Source organism: Solea senegalensis, linkage group LG15, assembly GCF_019176455.1.
Source record: "Solea senegalensis isolate Sse05_10M linkage group LG15, IFAPA_SoseM_1, whole genome shotgun sequence".
Lineage (NCBI taxonomy): Eukaryota > Metazoa > Chordata > Actinopteri > Pleuronectiformes > Soleidae > Solea > Solea senegalensis.
Window position 1 is genome coordinate 18,788,330 of NC_058035.1, and position 20,669 is coordinate 18,808,998.

Below are 20,669 nucleotides of genomic sequence, written 5' to 3' on the forward strand. Positions count from 1 at the left end.
TGGAAGAAATTGAATTCAATACATGAGCATTTTTAGGAGCCATTTTGGGCTGCAGTTCACTCAGCAAATGAAGAAGAACTACATCCTTTCTAGGATGTGAAGGCCACCATCCATGTTCCCTTGTGCTTGGTAAAGCTAGGGATGAGTCTGCAGTCTCACCAGTAGATGTCACTAATTCTTGCACACCAAGCCTTTCTTAACCATTCACTCGCTCACTCACTCATCTTCTACCGCTTTATCCTCCAAATGAGGGTCACAGGGGTCACTGGTGCCAATCCCAGCTGACATAGGGTGGCATTAGGCAAATTGGACACCCTGGACAGGTCGCCAGTCAATCACAGGGCCACATATTGAGACAAATAATTATTCACTCTCACAGCTACAGTCTAAATTGTCCAATTTGCTTAATCCCCAAATCTGCACGTTTTTGGACTGTGGGAGGAAACTGGAGAACCCAAGGAAAATCCATGCACACACGGGTAAATCATGCAAACTCCATGCAGGTATGCCCTTTCATATCCACTCCAACTCTAAATATTATATATAATATAAGAATTATGTTGTTGGAAAGTGTGCAGCAAATCAAATTTTAACATTGAATGTGAATGCCGTTCAAAAGCAGTGACAAAACAAGAATTCCCTCCACCTGCGCATTATGCACTATTAAGTTGTATAGTGGAAAAAAGTCTGTATTTTGGAGGTTTGAACAATACAGAACAATCAAAATAAAAGTCAACCAAATCCATGTAATTTAATTTACACATGGACAAGCGTGCACAGCTTAGAGTTTGTCCTGGTGTTTGTAATCAAGATAATCACTCTTGGATTAGCAAGCAGATCCAAAATCACAGAGAAATACCAGAGAGGATATAGGCTCAACAAACTCCACTGCCCCCTTTATATCAGGTTTTATTTGATGGGCTAACAAATATAAAGAGTCTAAAGCCAACAGAAGGAGCACTGATACATCCTGTCTCTCTCTTTTCTTTATTAATTCACACTAAGGTGCAGAAAGTGCACTTCACTCCTCAACCATTGTCATAGAGCCACTCTTAGAGCTAAAACTGTCTGTTTTTGTTCCTCGTCACACATGGAAATATGGGTTTACAGTCAGGAAAAGGTGGTTTTATTTGAGATTTATTTTGTAATTTTTTTTTTTACAGCAGATGACGTCTGTAATCTTGCATTACTGCTTTTTCTTTATCTTCTCAATCTCTTCCTCTGATTGAGGGACAGAAATCAGTATTTTCTTACGAAATGTTTGACACTTTTACTTTTTTTGCCAAATAAATATAATCTAGATATTATTAGTACTACTAGTAGTAGTAGTACTAGTACATCTGCACTATGTACTAAACAGTTTTAACTCTTTTTACTTTTAATATTGTTATGTATTTTATTTTCTATTCATTGTGAAGGCATTTAATCTGCCTTCATGTAGCACCTTTCCCACCTAACCTTGATTAAACAAAGGTTAAAAATCACATTTAGATTACATAAACTACAGTACAGAAGACTTAAGTCGCTGTCACTGGAGCACGCCCTCTCCGGCACCACATGGTCTGTGTTCAACAACATTGGCTGCTGGGAAATTACTAGAAGGCTCAGTAAACACATAAGAACTCGTCCAAAGCAAGGGTTTTTGGCTCACGGGTTAATTAACTGACTAAATCCTGTTACGGCGTTAAGTCTTTGTGTCTGAGACGAACAGTTCACCTGTGTAAAAAGCTGTTTGAACGGCAGCAGGTGTGTGACTGTGTTAGTAAGTGTAGCGTCTGAGCGGCTAGCTGAGTTAGCTTCCTGTTACTGACTAAAATGAGCCAAAACCTCAACGGCTTCCATGACGACTCGTTCTCGGATGAAGACGGCTTCCTCTTCACGTCCGAGTCAGTGGGAGAAGGACATCCCGGTAAGTTTAAACTGTGTGTGGAGTCAGTGAGCAGTTTACCGCAATAATAATTAGCTTGTTAGCATTTGTAAGGAGGTCGCGTGCGTGTCAGCACACATACACACACACCTGCTATTGACATAGCCTAAAAGTAATATATACTATAGTTTGCTGTTTATTATTTAAACATAAAAGGCATTCAACATGTTGAGGAAAACAACAGGGTCGTACTTTGAAAAGATGGTACTGCTCGTTAGCTAGTTAGCCACTAGGAGTGACTTAATGCAGTTTTCGTATCTCAACATGTTTGCATCAGAAACATAAACAACTAGAGCAGGGGTCTGCAATAATTATTATTGATCTATAAAATGAAAATAATATCATGTATAAAAACCTGCTTAATGTGTACTTCTTCATGTACAAATGTCTTCATTTTAGAAGAGGACAAACTACAAGAAAATGAGTTTACAGAATTTAGAAGATTGAAGAATATTAAGTAATCATATAGCTCTCAGCAACAGGTGTGCCAGTCATCTGTAGTATACACTGAGTTACTAGTTTAGGTCCACCTAAGTAAAATCTTATTGGCTGATACAGAGGTTCCTAGGGCCTCCAAAATAGTTTTTCGTTCGGCAAATCACGTTTTCCAGCGTTTTACCTAATATTTATAATGTATGTTATGAATTACATGCATATAATTAAGTTTTGTTTCATATATCATTTATAATAATGGTAGATGTTGTAGAGATGATAGTAAAATAGTCAGAAATGTGATACACATTTGTGCATATGAAAGGTTATGTGAAACACGGGCCTAATATGACAAATCCTCCAATGTTAAATGTAGCAGCAGTGTATTGTATTAGATTGTTTCAGTTTAAAATCAGTTTTTAGATAAACAATGAGATGCTGTCTCATCATTATCTGTATTTTATTTGCAGATCTATTCAACACGTTATCATACAATGTGTTGAAGTTGTCTGTTTGGCACTAGGGCAGCTCTAATGAAAGGGATAATAGGCTTACCTGTACTCCTAGGTATTACAGAGGCTGCTGCTCAGCTGTGGGTCTAAAGTAGGGTTCATCAGTGCCACAGTCACACAAAGAATAATTCAACAGGCCTGTTCAGCCTCATCATCACATAATAAACAGACCCCATCAAGTTCAGGCAGAAGCAGGATGCCAGCTGGTGCTCCATCACCAGTAGCAGATTTTTCTGATAATGGCATGAAACACCTCCATATATCCATATTTTAGACTTGCCAAAAGTTTGGGGAAGTAGATGAAACCCAAGGTATGTATCCTAATCCATATCTGTTTGCTTCATTACGTTGCATTTAAGTCAAGTCACTTTTATTCATATAGCCCAGCATCACAAACACCGTTTGCATGGAAGGGCTTCACAGTATGTACAGCAAGTGAAGACCCTCTATCCTTTGATCCTCACGTTGAGTGAAGAAAAACTTAACAAAAAAAACCTTTTACAGGACAAAAATGGGACCTCCTGTAAAAATTTCAGATGAGGGATCACTCTCCCAGGATGGGCAGATGGGTAGTAGGTGTCACATGTACAGCAACAAATTACAGAAGCATCAAATTTAGAAAGAAGAGAGACATAATTCACAGAAATGTAAAATGTAGAAGATAGTAACTTTAACAGAAGCTAATTGAAGAGGGGTAATAAATTGTGATCATGAGGCTACTTTGCATTTCAAGTAGATGTTAAAATATGTATTAGGTGGAAGAGGCCAGTGGGAATTTCAACAAAACTATTTGCATGCATATTAACAATGTTTCTCACCTGTTTACTATTTTATTACTCTACAGATAAGATCTGTGATCAAATCAGTGATGCAGTGTTGGATGCACACCTCAGCCAAGATCCAGATGCCAAAGTAGCATGTGGTAAGTGTTTGGACAGTAGGGCAAAATTCTACCGTAGTAGCTGCCGTGAGAATTCTCCACAAACTCTTCTCTGTCAGGTGAAGACGCCACAATATTAAGCTCCGAAACTTATCACACTGTTTCAAAAGAATATCAGTATGTTATGGAGGACAGTTGCCTTGAACTAGTCCACAACGTTTGAAACGTACGCCATCTTTTATTGTTTAAACTGTGCACTCTAATATACATGAGGCCACTGGTCTTAAATTACAGTAAATAATAGTAAATATTGTTGTTGAAAAAAGTAAAATATTGCATGGTGTTTCCTTCATGTTATTGGTTGTTTTTATTACTGTTTTTTGATGTTTCACAGACAAAATAAATAATCAGTCTGGAAAATAAGGGGGAGATTTGAATCTGTATTTATTTGTCAGTTTAATTCCTCACACTGCGTATCATTGTGTCCTCAGAGACTGTAGCTAAGACGGGGATGATACTGCTGGCTGGGGAGATCACCTCCAGGTCCAACGTCGACTACCAGAAGATTGTGAGAGAGACCATCAGAGATATTGGTTATGATGATTCCTCTAAAGGTACACCGATGAAACCCTGGAGGTTGTGGGTTTAGATCTTTTATTCATCAAAAAAACCCTGGAAGTAAAACTGGACTAACAAGCCAACTGGCTATGGAGAAATCAAAAAACTGCAAACTGCAAAAGAACTAGCCTTAAAAAGCTGCTGTTACACTGGTTCTTACTCTATTTTAAAAGTACAAGTATATAGTCCTGAAATATAATCTAAGCCTCAAATGAAAAATAGCTTCTAGTACAGTTTTTTTTTTTTTGTCATATTTGATCACCGACAGTGGCTCACAATCATCATCATAATATTATCTTGCAAGTCCCCACCAGCAAAGCCCTGAAGTAAACATTTGTTTAATCAAAAAGGGCATAGATTTGCATCTGAATGTTTGAACGAGTGTCTCGTTTGTTTGTTTTCACGATTTAAAATATTAAAATTTGCACCACAAACGTCATTATCATTGTCTGTGAACACCCTTAATTCTGCACTAAGTAAACTTGGGTGTGGAAGTTTATATTTTTTAATTATTATTGAACACTTACTAAAAGTCCTATTTTCTGTATTTGATATCATTTGAACTAACGGAGGACCCCTCTTCTACAGGCTTTGACTATAAAACCTGTAATGTGCTGGTGGCTTTAGAGCAACAGTCCCCTGACATTGCTCAGGGTGTTCACCTGGATCGAAAAGAAGAGGACGTGGGAGCAGGCGACCAGGTCAGCGCATTCTTACATTTATATTGGTGGTAAAGGAGTTTGAAGTGCTACTTTCCTGTATTCATGCTGCTATTGATCGGCTGCACATTTGACAGGGTCTGATGTTTGGCTACGCCACCGATGAGACTGACGAGTGTATGCCCCTCACCATTGTCCTGGCTCACAAGCTCAATGCCAAGATAGCCGAGTTGCGCCGGAATGGAACCCTGCCATGGCTGCGACCCGATTCCAAAACTCAGGTTGTACATTTGCATTTCTTGAAAATCTATTTTTAACTAAATGTTCCTACATACATTTCACAGATGGTGCACATATGAATATTTCTACCACTAAAAGTCATCAGTATTAATAATAATAATTATTATTTTTGGCTGTTGGGGTTATAAGATAAGTTGCACGTTGTTGGAGCCCAGAGTAATTTTATCTGACTTAAAAAAATCAATAAGTATTAATCAAATGAATGGATTTAGTGTAAAATGGTACAGCCACTGTCTCTGAATCCTAAAGTAAATATTTAAACTGAAAATTAGATGTACATCCTTGGTGATGATTTTTCGCTATTAATAATTAATTAATTTTTTTGTTAATTTCCCCGAGGGAACCTCCCAAAGGGATTAATAAAGTCGTCTGTCTGTCTGTCTAACACTTGATATAATGTGAAGTCCTCAATGCAGCTCATTCTTTAAATAGTTATTAGTTGCTTGCTTGTCCCCCTCAGGTGACCATACGGTACAGGCAGGACCGAGGTGCAATGGTGCCACTACGTGTCCACACTGTTGTTGTGTCTGTGCAGCACGATGAGTGTGTAAGTTTGGAGGAGATGCGTCGCTGTCTGAAGGAGCAGGTGGTGACTGCTGTGATTCCTAGTGGGTACCTTGACGACAACACCATATATCACCTGCAGCCCAGTGGCCGTTTTGTCATTGGAGGACCACAGGTGAGACTTAAAAGTATGAAGTAACTGTTCTAAGATGTATTTGCCTCAGATGTGAACCCTAAAGTCCCGTATGTTACCTGTTCCTTCCCAAAGGGTGATGCTGGTCTGACTGGGCGCAAGATCATCGTCGACACTTATGGGGGTTGGGGCGCTCATGGAGGCGGAGCTTTCTCTGGAAAGGACTACACAAAGGTAGACCGCTCTGCTGCTTATGCCGCCCGCTGGGTGGCCAAATCTCTGGTAAAAGCTGGGCTCTGCAGGCGTGTACTGGTCCAGGTGAGTTGACAACACAATGTGGTCTTGGTACAAATTAAAAACTGGAATATTTGTATCATTTTGGCTCACATAAAACACAGTATATACCCTTTTTTTAATTTAAATGTTTAATTCTCATTGCCATAAATCCTAGACTGTTTGTGATCTAGAAAATTCAAAAACGACTGGAAAGCAGAGAAATAGATAATGTAGCCCTCATTACAGTAGCCCTCAGCACCTCCGCGGAACGACCATCCAATCACAGACAAGATTCACCAGCACTTCACACGCTTCTCGGTACTGTAATTCCTAAATGGTTGAATAACTGCCAGATATTGAAAGTTGAAGTTATCTTGGAAAAAGGGTCTCATTAAATATTTTTTGACAATTCTACAGTTATTCTAACATCAAAAATAAATCCAGGCGGCCTGAATATCGCGGTGGTCATAAGAGGGTTAAGCTGATCGTATTAATTGTTGTGACTGTTTTAGGTATCCTATGCTATTGGAGTGGCCCATCCCCTCTCCATCTCCATCTTCCACTATGGGACCTCCCAGATGAGTGAGAAGCAGCTGCTGGACATTGTGAAGAAAAACTTTGACCTACGTCCTGGAGTTATTGTGAGGTATGGTGTGGCATTTTCAATATCCCATCAAATACATTTTGGAGATGTTGACAGTTTTTTACATAATCATATTTCTTAATTTCTTTCTCAGGGATCTTGACTTGAAGAAGCCCATCTATCAGCGCACAGCAGCGTACGGTCACTTTGGCCGTGACATCTTTACATGGGAGGTGCCCAAGAAGCTGAAATTATGACCCCATTTTCTAATCTTCCAGATGGCCTTAGGTGTCTCACAGCTAAACATATTTCTCTTCTTCCTTCCTTTCTCCTTCTTCTTCCCTTCCTCCTTACACACACACACACAGCCACATCACAACAGCCTTTCTTACACTAAAAATCACCTAACTTTCCCACCTGCTGGTTGTGTACACAACCTAGAAGAGAAAAACTTCAAATGTCCATACAAATATGAGAATATTAGGCTCATGTACAGTTTTGAAGGGTTAACAGTTATTTAGTTGTCCACACACTGAGATTCATATTAAAATTAGTTTTAGACATATTTCTAACAGAACCATGTGCGTATTTACCAGTAATGCAAACATTTCTGGCATCCTTCACCTTTTTAAAGTGTTTGTAGTTAAGTGTGGCGTCCTCTGATTTATCGTTAATGGCAACATGTCATTTCCAGTGTGCAATGTTATTGCCTACTCCATGTTTCACTTCTTGTCCCATTCCCAACACTGAGTGACCCAAGCCACTTTCACAGAGAGTAGCTTTAATTTTGTTGAGTTCATAGCCATTTAGTGTTGCATCAAGCTCTTTTAAAATGCAGACGGCACAAACATGTCAAACACTGGCTGAATGTAGTTTAGTTTACTCATTTTCTTGTGTGCGTCTCTTCAGACCACGAGTTTCTGACGTTTTACAGAGAAGTCAGAAGCTGCTAATGACTCCTGGTTGTGTTGAGCTGCACCATGAAACCACTCCGATTTTTTTTGTACTTTAAGTTGTTTTAAAAGTCATTGTGAATGTTTGAGATAATGTCAATGTTTTACTGACCAAAAGCAAAGGTATGGTCCAGCGCTTACACTTTCTCAGACTGACCTGGGTGTAGTTACAGAGAAACCCAGGCTCGGGTGCTTTTGGACAATGGCTGTCTTTTATTACCTGCAGCAAGACTTGTCTCGAAGTGGTAATGTACTAGTTACTGTATCTAAAAGCAGTTCACCACTCAGTTGCACATCCTCAAACTTTTAGTCACACCTGCACGTAATATATAAATATACTTGACAGTTATGATAGACCATAAAGAGCGGACACACCGAGACGAGAGGCAGCGCACACTGAATGTAAGATGAGAGTTTTGTTTAAGTGAGAACATGATTTTTAAATCTACTGGAATTGCACAACAGGATAGCTCAAGTTACCCAAAATGTCCCCTGTTTTAAATGTTCCATCTATACAGCATCAGCTTTCAAAAAGGGTTTTTCCCTTTTGGGTGAAACACTGACTAGATAGAGAATAGGTCCCACCTAACAGTGCCATAAATAAGATGTATAATTGATTTTCTGCGCCTACAGTGATCATAATCACCTAAAACTATTTCATTAAGTAGCACCTGCTATTGATGCAGATGACTGACACGATCTGTCATGTCAGTCATCTGCATGATTACTAGCCGAATTTGTTTCGGATAGTTTCTATAGAATTCTTAACCCTGAGGCTTGAATTCCGCTATGTTGACTTTAAATTTAGCAAATCGTAATATTTGAATATATTATTATTATTATTATTATTATTATTATTATTGGAATATATATGGCTTAATATACATGTTTTTAAAACCCAAAATAACCCTAAAGTATTGAGAGTAACTTTAAGTTGTTGCTTTTCTCCTGATAAACGACAGAAGGAAGGCTAGATGCACTTCACACATTAGTGGGGCACTGTGTCCTTAAATATAAAGATTCTAATTATTTTGTTGTACTTCTGGTCAGATAGCCCTGTTTTGGCACCACCTTGTGGTTCCAGAGTGTACTGCAGAGGAGCCTAACACTTTTGACAAGCCATAGGACGTTGCTGTTGCTTACTCAAAAATATGTTTGCGTCCTCTAACTCATCCACAGACACACGCTTGGTTGGTGTTGTACAGAGAAACCAGCCGGTTTACATAGTCTGTTGATGCTTGTTAAGAGTTTTTGTTTTTTTCTCCCCGCCAATAGTTTTTCAACGATGGGAAGTTGCTGTTATTGTGGTTGCTAAATGTGTAAAAGTGCCTTTTCTGCAAACCCCCTTTTCCCTTTTTTCCTAAATATCTGACTCCTGATCTACTGCACACAGACACACGCCATCCTTAAGGCTGCGAAAACCTGCTCCCCAGTAGTTTAAACCGAGGACTCCGATTTGGTGTTGAGTTTCTCTTTTAAACCCTTCCAATAAACTGTGCACTTGCTCATGCTTATGGAATGTGCTTTTGGCTAATTTTGTGTCCTATAACAATGACTTTCTATGATTTTCAGGAGATGACAGAATGTCAAATGAAATTGTAACAGGTAAAAATGTGAAGGCAGACGATACAAGCAGACAGAATTGAAGTTTACTGCCAAAAATCCATCATCTTTTCTATGTAAGACTCCATTTTGTAGTTAAAACATCCCCCTTCTTCACTTTGAGACCTTAAATAGTAAAGGTAAAGAACAGGAAGCGTTATTTATCGCCAACGTCTGAATTTAATTATTGTCAGGCTTACAATTTTAACATTACATGTCATTTAGCAGACGCTTTTATCCAAAGCTTAGCATAATGGAATTGAGTACAATCAGCCAGGGGTGGAGTCGAACTTCCGACCATGATGTCTTTTGCACCCAGGGTATCGGTCTTAACCACTGAGACACTCCACACCTAAGCGATACAGAGAAAAATAAAATACTTAAAAATGTGCCACTGTACCACACTCAAGTCCTACAGACCTTTCACAGCCCATAATATGCACACATAAAAGACTCTGACCTTTGAAAGTCCATACAGCTTTGGAGAGTTATGATTAGAAAAGCAAAGTGTGCAAAGTAATTGTATAATGCTGAGGATTTTGCAGCGTTCCTTCAAATAATCATAGTCATATCTTTGTTTTGTTTAATATTAAAAGCAAAATCAAAAATAAAGCAACATCCAGACACAGGTGTGGGGCAGTTTGATTCACTCATGGAGGCATGGGTCTTTTAAGTCACAAAGTTGCACCCACCTCACTTTATTTAGAGCGAGTTGTAGTCGAGTGGCCTCCAGACAAATCTCTGGCAGTAGAGCAAAGTCTGTGTGGAGCAGAGGAGATGAAGTAAATATATAGATGAGATCAATGCGATCAACCCTGAAATCCTTCACATGAACTTACTCCACATCTGAGGGCCGTCCTCACGTCTCTGCACCTTTGAGTTATCAAAATGCACGGATCTGGGAATGAAAAAGAGAGACGTTTCAATCATAATTCAATTGTTACTTGACACAAAATGTCGATTCTGATAATTGACTACTGTGAACTTGCTGCTTTCATTCTTCGGCATTGATGTAAGTATGTTGCATGTTGTATGTAAAAGCGTGTTAGTTGGTCTGTCAGGGTTTTTACATTTTCACAGAACATGTAGTCAATCATTAGTTAGTTGCGGCTGAGCCACAGATGGAGAGATGGACTGACCGACTGGAGCTGCCTGCTGTCCTTTACACAGGTGGAGGAGTGTGCAGATGTTCTTGGGTGTGGCCAAGCTCAGTATAGCATCTAGAACCGTCTTAGTGACCTTGTTTATGATGTCCTCGCACTGGTCTTGATAGGGGGCGGGCATGATTTCACAAATCTCCTCCAGAAGCTTTATCACAAGGGCCTGGTTGGACAGTAGAGATGAAAATAAGCCCTGCTACAAACCAAATCCCCGATGGGCTACAACAGTAGAAGACTACACCAGACTCTTTATTACTAGGTACTCATAACACCCACAGACGTGGCTAGTGAGTGTCTTTAGTTCAAAAACAAAAGAGAGAACATATAAAAATCAACAGACAAATTGTGGGAAAGTGTTTTAAGGTTTCTTATCTGTGAAACATTCCTCACACCTGAAGTTCAGATAATCCCCTTTTGTCTGTGAAAATGTGTCGGGTGAAAAAGTTTTTCTGTCGCGTATAAAACAAAAGAGGCTGAAGAAATTATTTGCAGTCTGGTGTCGCAAGTCTTTAGGTCATCCTTAGGGGAAACAGAGTCGAGTCATGTGTGTAAGTCCCCACCAATCGCTTCCACCTTGATCCCCAGATGAGCAGGATGGAAAATACAGGAACATGAGCAGGCACCTTGTGGTCCGCACTGTCGTCTGGTGGCATTTTAGTGTCTGTGTGCAGGACAAAGAGACACTGTGCCTTTTCACGTGCACAGTGAAGTGAGTGTGACTCACCTCTGTCCTCTCTTTAGGCAGCAGGTCCTCCAGAGTCTTGAAGAGAAACAGGCAGAAGGAGCAGTGTGTTGTGGGCTGCTTCTGATAGACGAACAGCAGAGGGAGTAAATCACAAGGAGGTCACTCTGTTGTCACAAAAACTCAAAAATGTTTCTTGTGAATGTTTCTCTCTTGTGTTGTGCTTGACAGACATTGTCACTTGTCACCGCAGCCTGAAGCGCCTCCTTCACAAAATAGCTGAGCATCTTTTCCTGTTTGTCACAGGAGCGGCAGAGCCCCATGATTTTGCAGGCCTCCTCTGGTTTCTGCAGAGAAAAAGAAAGTCAGCAAAGCGTAACACCTGAAGAGGCCTCTGCTAAGTTAGTCCTGACACTCTTCTTAAAAAAAAAATTAAAAAAAAAAAGTGGGTAAATATAGATTTAAACTTACCACAGCCCTGGTGATGAAGGCGATGACCAGAGGAAGCATCTTCTCCACTTCTTCTCTGCAGAACTTGGCAGCAGTGGACGGACCAGGCAAGTGGTCACACACATGGTCAATGCCTTCTATCATCTTTGTCTACAATAGCACAGTATAACCAGATCAGAGATGTGAAATAATGAATTCACTGCTTTGTTTCTTTTAATTGTGCAGGACAAACAACGTGATGAGAGGGCTGACGATCTCTTCAGGTCATCGACATGTCCAGTGAGTTGCATTGTGGTCAGTGAAGGGCGGCCATTTGTAATGATGAATTATGTTGCTGCTGCTTTGTACAGTATCTGCAATAAGCTGGTGGCCTGTTTTTGTGCCCCTACTTTTATCCCTTAAATAGGTGAGCTTAGAGGCAAAACATGAACTAGAACAAAAATGCTAAATGAGTAGTTTAACACTAACAAAACAAAGCTATATTAGGGCTCGAACTAACAATTCTACTCATTAATTGATCAATTATTCGATTATTTTCTAGACTGATTCATAAAATATTAAAACATGTTGATTGGTGTTTCCTAAACCTCAAAAATGATGATATTTTGTTTTGTTCACAAACCAAAATAATTAAGTTTTAATGATTTCTTTGTTATGTGGAGCAAAGAAACCAGGAAATATTCACACTCTCCCTGCGTCACCTGCGTCCATCTTTAGTCTGACAAAATCAGGACAGTCCTCAAGCATGCACCGCAAAGTAAGGTCTCAAGTTTTATTGTATTTCATTTCTAATGAATTGATTCAAATGTGGGCCACACACATACAGCAAGAAGACCCAGGTTTGCATCCTGGTTAAAACAAGAGCCTTTCTGCCCACAGGCCAAAAACATGCAGATTTAAGGATTAGGCAAATTGGACAAACTAAGTTGACCATAGATATGAGTGTGAGAGTTTGTTTGTCTCTATGTGGCCCTGTGATGGACTGGCAATATGTCCAGTGTGTACCCCAAATGTTCCCCAATGTCAGCTGGGGTTGGCACCAGCAACCCCCCACGTACCTCATGTGTTGCTGTCACAGTATAGTTGCCCCTGAAAGTAAATGAAAATTCTTCTGTGTAGACGCTTTAAAACCATGGAACTCTCCGTAAACTGGATTTGCTGCTAAGTGTAAGATTTAGTGATATCTGATGGTGAAACTGAGGATTGTACTCTCAGCCCTCCCTCACCCACACACGTCAAGGAACTGTGGTTGCCGTCACATTCCAGAACGGACGTTAACATTTTTCCATTCTTCTTCTTTGTTGGTTTATGAAGGCAGACCTGTTTTCTTTGTTTGCATCTTAAGCTGCTGCTTACCGTGAAATGGCAGAAGTCTGGTTCATAAGAGCTATATTTTAAGTGGACATAACCAAACTATTTTTATTTTAATTTTAAAGGGTAATTATGAAATCATTTTATATAGAGTAGTTTTATCTCATACACTTTTCGTTTTAATACCCAGTGAAGAACATTGGGTGTGTAATTGATAAAACAAAAATAAATATTTATTTATTAAATATCATCCCAGGACTTTGTTTAATCTGAACTCACTGTGTTAACTAAAAAACAGTCATGCAATCATTTGTTTTAAATGTATATAACTTTCTTGAAATAGCACATAAAAAACCCCAAAGTGGTTGCCAAAGTGCTGTACACCGCTTGAAGACTAAAAAATACACTTAAAATCATTAAAAACACCAAAACAACAAAGACTAAAATAGAATAAAACATTAAAAATACATCTAAAGACTGAAAGGGTTCAAAACTAGGGAGTAAAAGTGAGTTTTAAAATGATGCTTTAAAGGTTGTAGGGTTCCAGTTGGGGCCAGTAACAAAATGTATAACAAAGGAAGAATTAAATCATTTTTTGTCCTTCTTTTGTCTTCTTTGCACGCAGACGGGACTCCCCACTGACCAGGATAAACTAAACAAAAATCTTTTCCTTTTGGCACAGAAAAAAAAGGAAGTGCTCTCGCACCAAACCAACAAAAAGGGGATGTGTGCTCTGCTCAGTCAGGTTTTTGCATTCACAGTATGCATTACTGATTGCGAGGTGTTTGCACATGAATGGACATGCACTGATAAAACAGGTGCACGGAGCTTCGAGGAAGAGTTTTCATTTTTCTGAGATAGCAGTGAGGCATACTAATATTATCAGTTGAAAAATAATCCTGTGGTGTGTGCGTGTGTGTGCGTGGAGCTCATACACTCACCTCGATGTCCGTGTTGGAAAGCAGATCTGCAAGAAGTTCAAATATTTGGGTGCAGTCCTGGCAGACGTCCCCAGTCTGCTTCAAAATAAAATAATCAAAATGATTATACCGTCAGCTGATTCATCACTTGTTACCATCATAAAGGTATATTTTATAATGGAGACATTCATTTGTGGCTCCAATATTTCCACTATATTCAAAACCAATGACCATGACAAACGTAAGAAACATTTGAATTTTAGGAAATCTCTGTTCTCTGAAAGAAATCAATGCTCCTTCCTTATTTTTTAGCCCTTTGCTTTTAATTTCATTGTCTTTTTCAATTAGGGCTGCTATGAACCTATTTCATCATCAGTTCATCTGTTAGTTAGTTACTTAATCAATCAATGATGTGTTTTTTGTGTGGTCCACAAAACATCACAAGCATCAGAACATCATTTAGACAACTAGAAAACTTTTTTTTATGTATAAATCCACCAATTAAATGATAAATGAAGCAGTCATCTTCAAATGATAGCAGCTCTAGTTTTCAGTTACTGCAGCAGGGTTTGTCATACAATAAAACACTGTAGTTTGAATTATCATACTGTGCTGTCGCGTCATCTCCTCACCTTTTCAATAGACATTTAACGCATCACAATTTTAGCTCACAATACACTCAAATAACTTTTTTTTCTTAATATAAACCAGGATCAACCTCTACATCCCTTCATTCAACTCTTTTTCACTATAATTTCACTACATTTTCACTCAACGAGCATCACAATTTGTCTTTAAATTCACATTTTATTTATTTTATTTTTGAAGGTGAAAAAACATACTTTTGTGGCCTGAAACAGAGACTCGTCACTCGTTCCCGTTGCATCCGAAAAACTCTGCAAATCCCCCGTATTTAAGGCTGAAGTCAGACCTGCGGCGATAAGCGTTCGTCACTGTTGTCACATCATGAATTCACCATCTGATTTACAGCTAATAAAAAATGAGCTCTGACTTACTGGAGCCTTGGAGCCCAATGGAGAGAAGCACCATGAACTTGAGCGAAGCCATCCTCCGTTAATGTCAGGTTTTTAGATGAACGAGTTATTCCCTCCGCAGATCTGTGCTGCACGGGCTGTTTGTATTTAACACGACCCACATATAAACCCCGCCAACCACAGTCTTGTTTGATAAGACCTGTTTTTAGCACAAGTTTCACATTCAGTTCCTCAGACAAGGGGAAAAAAATGTGACATCTTTTGTTTGACATTTGCAGAGATCTGTAATCTCGATCTTTTATAAGAAACACACGGGGCATAGAAGCTACTGAATATGACTGTATCACAACGATGATTTTTTTCACTTTAAAATGATAATTCGTGTTGCACGTTCACAGCTCCTGTGTCCACTCTAAAGCTAATACAATTTTCACACCACGTTTAAAATGGACACATAGTCATGTAAGAGTGAAAATGTAAAGATTAAAACCCATTTTCTTAGACTAACCAGACTTTTTGGACAAGGCCATATTATTTAACACAGAAAAAGACAGTAGGGTTTCCTGACTTTCTGAATTTTTTTGCCCCTGACCCCCAAAATAACTGGCCCAGAGACTGTGGACCCTCACTATCACAATTTAAGGACATGAAACACACCATAATGTTTCCTGTGTATGACTCTCATAATCACGACACAGGTCATGTGAAGAAAGAAAATCAACGTGATCTGGCTTCAAATTTAAACTTTATAACAATTGGGGATAAATACTGTGTTTCTTTATGGAAATAACCTCACAAGACGATGTAATTGATTTCTGTTGTTTCTATGAGCCATGACCACAACGTGCTTGTTGTTACCATGACAACTAAGTTTATACAAAAGAAGAACTGCAGTGTATTTGGTTCAGTTCTTGGTTGAAATTGGTAGAAAGTTCTGTTTCTGACTCCTGAAATTACCCATGTCGTTTTTCATGTCTCAGGAACAGGAGAGGTTGGAGTTGAATTACCGGCGATTCAGTTTAATTTGAGTTTAGCAATTTAATTGCACTTGGTGCTTAATATTAATATTAGTTTTTCTGCCAATTGTAAAATCATATAGGTTGACAGACAACAGACAAATGATCTCTATCATACACTGACATTTTTAATTTTGCAGTTAACCGGGGTTCAGTCTTTGAGCCTGTTCATCTTTAGCAACTCTCTTGACATTTCTCGCATAGCTTCCTCTTTTGCAATTTACAAAACATGCCTTTTTCCCTTTGCTTGAGTCGAGTCGCTGACATGTCTCTCTTATAGAAATGCAAAGACAAATGAAGCCGTGTTGTACTTCCTCTATTAAATACTGTTCTTAGAAGCAAGGCCCCTTTCTAAAGCACATAAAACACAATACACTCAGACAAACATACTTATGGCCAGAAGATAAATGCATTTTTAAGACTAAATCTAGACTCAAAACAGTGGAAGTGTGAGTGCATCAAACCCTTTATTTTGTCAGTTGTTTTTGTCAAATCAGACTCAGAGCATCTTCTGTTCATCGCAGGTGTCGCATGACCAAAGTGGCATAATTTGACAATAGAGCTGTCAGCGTCATGAGAAACCAGGCAATAGAAACTCAATATCTCTTTCTTGAGAAGCTTTAACGTGTCATTTTTAATGGAGGACACGTGCAAAAACTGCGCCTTCTGTTACCAGTGTAGTGCAGCTCTTCCTGTGTCTTCTAACCTTTGCTGCAACTGTATTTCTACAGAAATACGTTGTGTTACATGTGATATGTTCAGTCAGTTCTGTACTATGTGGAGCCACACAGCTTGGGCCACCAAGGAGGAAGCTGTGGTTGTTTTATAACCTTATACCCTGAACTAGAAATGTCAGGGGCAATCGGTTTTTTTTTGTGGCCTGTGTTTTTCAGATTTGATTACCAAGATCAGAAACCTCTTTTACAAGAGACAATTGGCCAGGGCAATCACGACACAGTGAACTCCAAGTTGTTTGTTTTTCTTTATTGACTTTGGCGCAGGAGAGTGAGTAGCTTACAAAGTCTAGTTTCCTGCTGGAAAAGGCTATTTGTTAAGACTTAAGCGGGTGTTTGTTGAGTGTGTCTCATCTGTTTTTACTTTAGTCTTTGCTGGCAGCCACATTATCAGTGACAGTGAGTGTGTGGGTACCAAGCTGATTCTCGGAAGCAGTAACGTAAATGATGTGTCAATACCTTGCATGATAAGAACAACACTGTTATCTAGCCATACTTTCGTTGTCATAGTCTTCTTTGATTGGAAGTATCAAAGAAGTTCTTTGATTATAATACATTTGCTATCTAATCAGGGTCCGAGCACTCACACACAGTGGTGGTCGCATTTTTGAGCCACTAACCGTTGTTGAAAATGGAGGAAAATTGGCACACAACTTGTGTAATATGGAAAAGTTGTGCTTATTGGCTCAGTTGCTCAATATTGTCATAGTGTCACATAGTGACAGCTCTGTTAGTGTTTTTGTCTTGTTTAGTTCAGTTATTATGTTAGGTTTAAAGTCACGTTAAGTTCATGTCACTTTTGGTTTGATTTTCACTTCCCTTTTTATTTTGGTAAATGTCATGTCTTCCTGTCGCGTGGTTTATTCAGTTGTTTTAACACATCTCCCCTAATTCCCTCATGCACTTCACCAGTTCTTTTCATCCAAGGCTATGAAGTGTGTCAAATAAAACACTCTTGACATCTTGGCATGTGAGGTGCAGTTCAAGTCTTTGTATTGCTTTTTTTTTCCCCAAAAAAATCAATTGCACTTCCTTCCAAGCATTCATGAGTAACCTAAAGTCTCACTACAAAGGGTTCTGTGGTTACAACACAAAACACAAACAGTGCTAATAATAGAGCTGATCGCCACACACACACACACACACACACACGCTGCCCGTGTGCTGTTGAGAAATTCAAAATACCCGTTGTCAAAATAATCAACACAATGACACATTGAGACTTTTTTTTTTTCCACTTGGGACTTTCTTCCTCCTCGTTTTTCAAATTGGTACTTTCTCACTCAGTTTGGCAAGTAAACATTGAGACGCTTGTCAGTGCAGATTACGCTCATTCATTTTCTGCAGGGCCAACATTCAGAGACAGACAACCATTCACTCTCACAGTTCACGGTCATCTCAGCGTATCCAATTAACCTCTGTGTGTTTTTGGACAATAGGAGGGAACCAGAGAACCCAGAGAATGTTCTCTGGATCTTGAAAAGCAGATGCGTGTTTATGATTATTATGTGGTCTCTCACTGACAGTAATTGGAGATAAAGGCCATGACCAACTAAGATTTTACCATCATTTCGGATTAAAGGTATTTGTGAAAGTGCGTCTCCTGTAATTGACCTTGATTTTGTAAACTCAAAAGTGAATATAAAGTATATAAGCCGCCTCAACTCGCCCCAAAACACTGTGTTACTAAATAAAGTTCACGATCAAACAGGTTTTTTTTATAACTCTGTGAAAGTGCAATAAAATACTAGTATATTATATATTCTATATAATACTATACTGCACAAACTAACTTTTACAATCATAATTACCAGCTGCTTGGAAGGAAACAAAAACTCTTTGCTGATCAAAAATGTTCCCTGACTTTAATGTCAACTTCAAAACAGAAAAACAAAACAAATGACTATATTTCAACTTTATACTTAAATTACAGCTGATTAAAATAAGAATAATTAAGTGAATTTAGAGCTTTGTTTTGTCAGACAGACAGACAAAATACCCCTTGATGATGTTACCAGCCTCAATAACCAGGAGTGTAACTAATTATACTGAAGTCATGGAGAGTTGATTTATGAATTTATCGGAAACATTTGTAAATCCTTAAGATTTTAACTTAATTTCCATGTTCATAACAATACTGTTGCTCTACTTAAAATGAGGTCAATTGTTATATACTTGATTCACATAGTATTTATGGTAAAACAAATATTTCTTCACATTTCAACCCAAAAAAAAAAAAAAAATCAATAAAATGTTATAATGCTGTAACGTATTCCCACACCAGAGTCAGACTGGTGCCTAAATGATTGTCTCCAGGCCACAGTTTCCTTATTATGTCCATAAAACAGAAGGCACCCGCATTATTCAACTGTGTCGACAAGTCATTGTTATCACAAAATGCTGTATGTGACTCACAGATTATATAGTCTTACAAAAAGCTCCACTTCCTGGACTGATTAATTAGAACAAATACTCAAAGAAGTATGAGGAATTACTGACTAATATTTTTAATGCTAAAAACTGTTAGCAGAGTTGTTGCTCGAGTGTAAGAGCAGAATTTCCCAACAGAATTTTGACCCAGACCACTTGTGAAATGTGTCTGTTGCTAAAGCCCGAGGTTGACTAACAACTTTTATTTATGTAACTGTTTCGTTTTTTTTTTTTCCTTTTTCTTTTAAACTTCCTTGAAAGAGACAACTGGTGCAACTCTTCTGCAGGTTGTTGCAAACACACTAAATGTAAACTTAAGTGAATTATAATGCACTTGTCACATATAAATTATAATTTCCTTATGAAACAAAATATTTCTTCATGTTTTACCAAAACAAAAGATTTAAATGAGCAATAATATGACGTTGCAAACACACAAACTCAACCAATTTATTCAAAATTTTAAAGTTTTAAAGTTCCTTTACATGTGAAGTCACCAAAAATATCCTTGACCTCATGTGAGGACAACGGCACCGACCTGTTGGGGACGGTGCCATGTGCTTTAAATGCTTCTCAAAACAATATGTGGACAAACACTGACACAAAATGGAAAGACTAATCAGAAGAACTGTTGGAGTTGTGTAAGGTTTGAGTAACACACGTGACACAAATTTTGTGGCATTAACTCATCAAAATCAGTATTTTTTAAAGTTAGTATGTGTGTGTTAGCAACTGGTATACAATTAGATTACATTAAACATTATAAATTATTGTGTGTGTATACATATATATATACATATATATATATATATATATATATATACATGTATGAAGAGAGAGAGAGAGATTAGATTAGATTTGCATCTTAAATACCTGTTCTTTTTGTGATTGAGGGTTTTCAGAGCATGGTTAGATAAAAACCCTCTTAAATACTTTTATCACAGACAGTAACATATTGATTGCGTTTCTGTGTTGTAACCTCAACTTTTTGTTCCTTGTATTGTTATCAACGACAGTTTTATGTCACAACTGGAAAGTGTAAAGACGTCTTTGTGAAGACGGCAATTAAACACACACGCACACACTTACAGATTTGTTATATTTGACGGTATGTCTGTCTTCCCTTTTCCTCATTGCGCACCAACAACCTGTTACTTATTCACCTTTAGTGTTGGCGCTCTGTAAACGCCTTAATACAGCACTGATATGACCTTTTCACTTGTGCGGTTGCTCGTCTGTTGAGATGATGCAAGGATGCTCCGGGGAGTTTAATTCAGCTTCTGTTATTATGAAATTCAGAGGTGCAGGTGTTTATCAAGGGAGAGAAAATCATAACTTCTGTTACTTATTTGTATTTCTGTGACATGTCTGTCATCGCATCCGTCTTCTACCGCTTTATCCTCCACATGAGGATCGCGGGGTCTGTCATTAGTCAGTCTTTTTTGCACACGCGGCTCATCTTTGTTGCAAAGGAAAGAGCGTATGGTTGCTGACAGTGATGCACTGAAGTTCCCAGATGGCAGAGTGCCTGTCAACTTTTATTCATAGGTTTCATTTCATGTGAGGCCCTTCTAAGACTTTTATTTCGGTTT

General features: G+C 38.5%; 2 protein-coding genes across 4 annotated transcripts; one reads left to right on the forward strand and one right to left on the reverse strand.

The window, feature by feature from the left end:
• The first annotated feature begins 1,560 nt into the window (after positions 1-1,560).
• Positions 1,561-9,291, forward strand: mat2aa (methionine adenosyltransferase II, alpha a). 2 transcript variants are annotated; one of them, XM_044046421.1, is made up of 9 exons: positions 1,561-1,909; positions 3,716-3,793; positions 4,243-4,365; positions 4,958-5,070; positions 5,166-5,309; positions 5,789-6,007; positions 6,101-6,283; positions 6,754-6,887; positions 6,979-9,291. In XM_044046421.1, exons 1-9 carry the CDS (start codon positions 1,816-1,818, stop codon positions 7,079-7,081), a joined length of 1,191 nt encoding a protein of 396 aa, XP_043902356.1. In that variant the 5' UTR covers positions 1,561-1,815; the 3' UTR covers positions 7,082-9,291. The 2 variants fall into 2 exon arrangements, with proteins under 2 accessions (XP_043902356.1, XP_043902357.1); XM_044046422.1 differs by lacking the exons at positions 6,754-6,887; positions 6,979-9,291 and adding exons at positions 6,383-6,387; positions 6,481-6,620 and having other exon boundaries at positions 6,101-6,323.
• A 406-nt stretch (positions 9,292-9,697) lies between these two features.
• On the reverse strand, positions 9,698-15,090 carry LOC122781828 (prosaposin-like). Of its 2 annotated transcripts, XM_044045869.1 has the most exons (10): positions 14,919-15,089; positions 14,745-14,833; positions 13,924-14,001; positions 11,693-11,821; positions 11,455-11,568; positions 11,264-11,344; positions 10,519-10,702; positions 10,219-10,277; positions 10,072-10,138; positions 9,699-9,731 (listed from the first exon to the last, which is right to left on the reverse strand). In XM_044045869.1, the coding sequence occupies exons 1-9, from the start codon at positions 14,968-14,970 to the stop codon at positions 10,082-10,084; spliced, it is 843 nt and encodes a 280-aa protein (XP_043901804.1). In that variant the 5' UTR covers positions 14,971-15,089; the 3' UTR covers positions 9,699-9,731; positions 10,072-10,081. The 2 variants fall into 2 exon arrangements, with proteins under 2 accessions (XP_043901805.1, XP_043901804.1); XM_044045870.1 differs by having other exon boundaries at positions 9,698-10,138; positions 13,924-13,998; positions 14,919-15,090.
• Between the last annotated feature and the right edge of the window lie 5,579 nt (positions 15,091-20,669).